Genomic DNA, 6957 nt, shown 5'->3' with positions numbered 1-6957 from the left:
TGTGTGACCATTTGACCATTAAAGCTAATGTTTTGCATGATAACTTATTACAGTCTTCATAGCAAAGTGAGTGGATACATATGCATGTATCAATGTTAAAAATAATCCAATATTTTATCCACATTAAAAGTAACCCGTTTTGACTAATTAGTGGGGATCCATCTAATTAAATAGGAGTTAAAAAAAGAAATCAAAAACAAAAGGCCAAGGGGAAGGTCTATTTTGCAAGGCAGTGTGGAAAAACACTGTGCCGAGTACAACAGGAAGCAGCTTTATACTATGCAAAACTGGAGGACAATAAACGATTTTGAAATGTTAAAAGTGTTATGGTCTGATGGACTGTTTGCACTTGAATAATGCTTCAGATTTAAGATTGACAAAAAAAACCACCTCAACCAGTGTAATGCAGTTTGGGGAGCCAAGTGTTTTTGTTTTTTTTCTGGCAATGAAACCAGCTGCAACCTTCTGATTGTAAAACCCAGCATCAGCCCTCCAGCTGAGGAACAGCCTCTCCATCTCCTGAGCTACAGCCATTTATTAACATTTATCTGTGTTTAATTTGTGCACACTGACAGTGATCTGTTTTAAGAGTATTTACGTGGGTGGTTTTGTTCTGGGCAGCTTCTTGGCTGACTGTTTGCTAGGCAACCGTCAGAGATTCAGGAGGAATTAGACTCATTTACAGTTTACATCTGACAATAAACACACTTAACAAAAACCGAAAGGAATATTCTGAAGGCATTTACTTACTTATCAAAACTGTCACTATTCTTAATGAATTCATCAAGTTTCTGTCGGGCATACTCAACCACGTCCTTGTGGAGCTCGACTCCATGGTTCACACCATAAGGCCCTAAAACAGGAGCAAAAGAAAAATAAATAGAATACAGGAGAAAGTCCTTCGTCTCAAAGACACTCTGGCATCAAGTTTCCAAATACAACACGCCTGCGCTACATATTAACATGGTCACTTTTTGAGAGGAAAAACTAAATGTTAGTTTGTGGTCTTCAGACAAGAAATATTTTTATGCTTCCCTGTAAATGAATATCAAATAAATAAGGTTTAACATTTTGTTATAAATAAAACAAACAGTTAAATTAGCTGTTTAGTTCATAGAAAGAAAGCACCTTGATCGGCTTCAATATAATTTAAATGTTAATCTATTGTAGAAAACGAATCATTAACTCAGTTTCTGTAACATATGATTAAAAAATAAAGACAGAAATATGTTTTGAATATAGAAATGTCAAACTGTGGAAAAGTATGTTCTTGTATTGTACAGTAAATGCATTCATTATCTAGCCTGTGCTGCTGTTGCATAAACTGCTGCATCAGTGCAGTGAGGCTGGAAGCCAATAAACCTGTGACTGTGCTGAGGTGTTCAAGATGCCCTGGTTGCTTTAATAACTGCCTCCTGCTCATCTGCATTGTTGGGTCTGATCTCCCTCATCTGCCCACTGATAATACATCATCAATTATCAATAAAATTTAAGTCATGAGTGTTTGCAGTGCATGTACAAAAGTTATATTACAGCCTTACTATGATCTTTATAGCAAGTATCTGTAGTTTGGTGGGGCGCAGACAAATGGCAGACATTGTTGCAAAATGAAATCAGTTTGTCCATAAATGTAGTCATAAAAATGAAGCATGAAGTGCATTTCATTAACCTGGTGAACAGCTGATGACTCTTTTGATATTATCTCTGGTTCAGAAACAGCTTAATGAAAAAGATGTGAAACTTCCTTCAGATGTTTTTCTATCACACCTTTTCCTTCCACTTAACTTTCCATTAATCTGCTTAAATTAGGAGGTCTGAACAAAAAGTTTATTTTGGGAAAACGATATAGAAATAAGTAAAAAAAAATCTCTTAAATTAAGTGCATTTACTCTTAATTTGAAATGGTAAATAAGATGATTTGCTAATGGAATGTGTAGTTTTACACTTAGAATAAGATAATTAGATAATATTTTATGCTCCAATTGCAAAGGGTCTCACTTACCTCATCAATAAAAAGGTAAAATGCACTTATTTTAAGAAAAAATTACTTATTTAGATTTCAATGTTTTGCAGTGCACTGGCAGCTGGATGGTTGTTGTGTCAGCCATCTTTCCTATGATTGTTTTGGCCAAAACCTAACATTTCTGTTTTAAAAAATTAGCTTTTTTCACTGCAGTGTCTGTCTTTTCCGCAATGAAAAATTATAGAGAATAAACACTACAAATCAATAATTTCATTGAATTCTTCTACATAATAACCAAGCTTCCCATTTTAAGAGAAACTAATTGAGTAGATTAACTTTTATGTGATATTCTAATCTAGAAAGATTAACTTGTAGAACATCTAAGAAACTCCCCTGTGAAGCATGAATAAATTGCATAATACCTATGATGAGCCCAACCATCGTGCTCAAGTAGCCGGTTCCACTGCCAAGGTTAAGGAAAGAAAGTCCTGGCTGCAGCTTAAGGGCCTCCATTACTTCAGAGTATATACATGGGGCGGACAGGTGAATGTTTCCATGTTTCCACGCCAAGTCTTTGTAGGCACTGTCCCGATAGCCGTCCAGGTAGTAGTCGCCCCGGTCTATGGCCCGGAAGGCCTGCTCAACCTTCTCTGTGCGGATGTACTGAGCTTCCTTCAGGTTATCAATAAGGTCATCGTTGTCCTCCCCGGCGCTCACAGCTCCACCCATGGTGAGAAGAGAGAAGAGACACAGAAGGGTGGAACTCGTACGCAGGCTGAGTGAATCCCCCTTAGAGCGGCATGGAGCTCTAAACAGGCTGTGGGGATCCTGCCAAACCGAGTCGTTGAGTGTCACTTCAAATGGTTCTCATGTCTGAGCAGCAAGTGACCTGAAAGCATTAACAAAGAAAAAAAATACAAACAGAAGCATTATTTTAAAGGTCTGCAGGGAAACACTGTGTCTTCAGAGGTTAACCAGTGAAATGCTAATTTGGTTTGAAGTATTGAGGATCTATTAATCCACAGCCAAATGCTGTTTGATGATAAAACAAAAATTAAGCAGGGAAAGAAGCCAGATGATGAATTTTCTCTCCCCACCCCCAAGATCTCGCAGAACAGCAGGAAGAGCACAACTGCAGTTAATAACTTTGATAAGGTTTTTATTCAATTTGGCCTCAAGGGCCACTTCATAATACATGCTGACCTACTGATGGGGCTTACAGGAGTGAAACAAAACCATCATTAATGTAATTCATAACCTCTGCATATCCTGCAGTCACAAAGATAAATATCTGCTGTTAGAAATAACAAAACTGACAATCTCATACACCCCTAAGTATCTAAAGGACAGCATTCAATTACCACTGTTCAGTTCAAGTCAGAGGCCTATGAACACTCCGCATAGCATGAATAGCTAATTCATTTTGGACTTTTTATGATTTGTTTAATCATTTTTAGGATAAAATAATCATAAAACTGCTGTTTGTTTTAGGAAAACAATTCAGTTTTTCTATGGATGTTTTTCCAACAACTGAAAGTTCTACATATAAACTCAAATACATAAATACACACATACATCATATCCAATATGTCCCTCTGTATGTTCCTAAAAAACTATACACTTTTACAGCCAGAGGGGAAGATGTTATCAATGGTTATCAAATGCTTAATCTCCTGAAAGGGGTTATGGCTTATAGCAAATCCAGAATTGTTCTGACAGGTAGGTCATTTCTAATGTTACTCTGAGATGACTGTACTGTCAGACATCCATCCTTCACCATTTCCACCCAACTGTCTCTCTAAGGTCTTAGGAAATCTGTTCAAATTGTAAAGAACCAAAATAAACCACAGAGGCTCAATCCTGCCATAACTTAGAAAATGCTGGAATACCAGTGTCTTTGTCCAGAGTAAATAAAACAGCCTGTAATAATAAAACAGAAGCCTTCTGCTAAAAAAAAAAAAATATATATATATAACAGTGAGCTTGACTGAAAACTGCAGCTGTCCAAATAAAGACATAGCAAATATGATTAAAAATAAAATTGTATGGTCAGAGTACTGTAAGAAGAAAAAAAAATAGCTTTAATACCAATTGGACTTACTTTAGCTTATTAAAGCAATGAACACTGTACCCACTGTCGAGCACGGTGGTAGCAGCATCATGCTGGAGCTCTGTTTAGTGCTGGTACATTGCACAAAGTGGATAAAATAATCAAAATAAAATAGTATTTCTACAACTTACATCAAATATATTTTTAGCCAAAAATAATGGAACACCATTTTGTGTTTCAGCTGGTTTGATCCAAAAATTGAAAACAGTTTAGATCCAACAATTCTACCAAGAAAAGTGTTTACAGTGCCGGCTCTAGGTTCTTTGGGGCCCAAGGCGAGAGTGCCCCTTTACACTCTCACTTTAAAAAAATGACTCCAAAATTATTCAGTTTTTATTCTAAAAAAGTTACTCCAAAATGATTCAGTTTTTAATTCTAAATGTTCACACAAACACTTTTTTAAAGGCATACTACTTATACTTAACCAAATGTCCTGGGTTGAAATACAAAATCAAGACGAGCATAAAATTCTGCAATTAAAAACAAACTCAAAAATATCAAAGTGAAATGGCTACCTTCATTTTGGTCAATTTTTTTATAAATAATGCTTAAATAAATACAATGTGCAGTCAAAGTAACCTTAAATAATCAATTTTAGGTTTGGACCAAGTTGGAAACCTTTCCACAAGAGGCAAGTAAACACCCAGACTTCCCTAAAATTCCCAGTGTTGTTCAAAACTTAACTCATCTGAATTTCCTTGCAGCAGTGGGGGAGAGGCGGCCTAGTGGAATCCTGAGGTTCTGAGTTTGAGCCCCACTCCCACAGACTGCCACTTTAGGTCTCTGAGCAAGACCCTTAAACCCACTGCTGTACAATCGTGGCCCAATGTGAGATCAATAAAGTTCAATTATTATTACATAATTTTTTTTTTTTTTATTATTCTGCAATTTTGCACCCTGTCAAGCAGATGGTGCCCCAGGCAGCTGCCAAACAGTGGTTAAATATTCAGCTTGAATTAAGTCAGAAGCTCTTTGGTGGCAACAAAAAGCAGGTGGTTTCTCTGCAGCTTATCAAATATTAGTAGAGGTGTAGCAATACACCCATCCACATCAATAAATCAGATTAATGATTAACGATACAGTTACAGCTGAACATCGTCAACTTTAAGATACACCTTAATTCTGAAATTCCCCAAGAGCGAATCGACAGTAAACAGGTGATCTATTATCATTTTTTTCATAATTAAAAGAGACTGTTTTGATTTAGATGCCTGTAAGAGGTTAGAAATAAAATGACCAAAACATATTTAGCTATATGTCTAATGTAAAACTAAAAGTTACTGTAACAATATGCAAATTTTATTCTGTTTCCCTTAGAAATTTAGCACCAGTTTTTTTATATAAGACATTTTTTGATTCATTTACTCAGTTGCCAAAATATTAAAAATGCAAGTTTGAAGGCAGGAAATAAACAAACAAAAAAGACAGTGAGTATTCCTGAATACAGCCTAAAGTGGAAAGTGTGCAAGATGTTTCTCATTTTTAGTCAAACTGAGTTCTTATTCGATGCAACCTGTCAGGTATTCAGGTGTGAAAAGACTGATTTAGTTTTGCTTAGGGCGGATAATGTCTGCAGAATGACTCGGAGTTGACATAGTTGGCTTCAGATTGGTAACACCTCTGAACATTTGTTCATTCTTTTTGCTCCTTTTCTATGCTCCGATTTTCTGCTCTTATTGTCCTGCATGGTTTTAAAAGCTTTAGGCCTTTAAAAGAACACTTCAACTGTTAAGAATGTAGGACCAATATCAAGGATCATGCATACAGAAAAAGAGCAGAATATAAAAATTATAGCCTGTAAAAAAATGACATCTCTACAGATGCAGGATTTTCTCTAACTGAACATAAGCGGCTTGTGATGCAGCTCAGGAAGACGAGGTTTGAATTTGTTCTCTGCCGCCTCAGCATCTTCACATCTGACTCAGCTAATAAAGATTAAAATCAGAGGTGACTTTGTAGAGCGATGCCCAGTAATTTTCCTTTGGCTCTTTCACGCTGGCAAAAAAGAACCATTGATTCTCTCCCCCATCGTTGAAAATAAAGGAGAGTATTTTTCATCCCATTTTTCCTCTGTATGCATTGGAAGCAAATACAGGGAATTGGGTCATGTGAGGAATTCAAGCAAAAATGCTTTCCCGTGCTTTTGCAGTCTTACCTATGATAATCCACGTTTGTTGAAGAGGGGTTCATTACTGGCACTTTTAATACAGATTATGGAGCTAGGGAACAGCATTGCAGCACGGCTGTAACAAAACAAATCTACTAGTTAAAACGCTGATATCATAGCTCCGTACGGAGACAGTGGGAGAGCCATCTGAGGTCATGTTTACACGACCTGAAATCAAGCAGAATAAAAAAAACAACATGTAACAGATCTTCTGTCAACAGCTTGCCTGTGGTAACCAAATACCACAGGCCTGTCTGGGCGGGACGCACTGGAACACACTGCAGACAAATAAAGTGCAAAGTAAAATGGAGGAGGCCATATTTATGAGGCATGCCTTAGATTACAGTCAAACTCATGCATCTGGATTTGAAGATCAGAGCAGGTTTTTAATATGAACTATATGGCAGAAATGAACCCCTCTCATTGCTCATTCTTAGAGTAAACTCACTAAACCAGGGTCAGCTTTCTCCAAAAACACAAAGATTTGTTTAGTTTTTTATTTTTATTTTTGTCTCAAGATAGATTTATCCATATTTACATTCTGTGGCCACTTTGGTAGAAAATCAGTTTTTATTAGACTTTAAAATGGCCTACAATTGTGAAATGAAGGAAAAAAGGAAAAGTTCGCATGCATACTTGATCCATTACACCTAAAATCACTTGCGACCAAGTGAGTTTAAAGGAAGAGTGTTAGAGAACATTTATGAACAAATGGGG

General features: G+C 36.6%; 1 protein-coding gene across 4 annotated transcripts in view; it reads right to left on the bottom strand.

Annotated features, from left to right (window-relative positions):
* pcmtd1 (protein-L-isoaspartate (D-aspartate) O-methyltransferase domain containing 1) overlaps positions 1–6957 on the bottom strand; it is a 31739-nt gene that overhangs the window by 11230 nt on the left and 13552 nt on the right. For all 4 annotated transcript variants that reach the window (XM_015401129.1, XM_015401126.1, XM_015401127.1 and 1 more), the window contains exons 2-3: positions 2386–2852; positions 751–853 (exon numbers count right to left, since the gene is read on the bottom strand). In XM_015401129.1, coding sequence (XP_015256615.1) covers positions 751–853; positions 2386–2692 — 410 coding nt within the window. In that variant the 5' untranslated portion in view covers positions 2693–2852. The remainder of the gene's footprint in view (positions 1–750; positions 854–2385; positions 2853–6957) is intronic.

This window comes from Cyprinodon variegatus, unplaced genomic scaffold (assembly GCF_000732505.1).
Source record: "Cyprinodon variegatus isolate N-32 unplaced genomic scaffold, C_variegatus-1.0 Scaffold1186, whole genome shotgun sequence".
Taxonomy (NCBI): Eukaryota; Metazoa; Chordata; class Actinopteri; order Cyprinodontiformes; family Cyprinodontidae; genus Cyprinodon; species Cyprinodon variegatus.
Note: the sequence above shows the minus strand (reverse complement) of the source record. Positions and strands in the feature narration are given on the sequence as shown.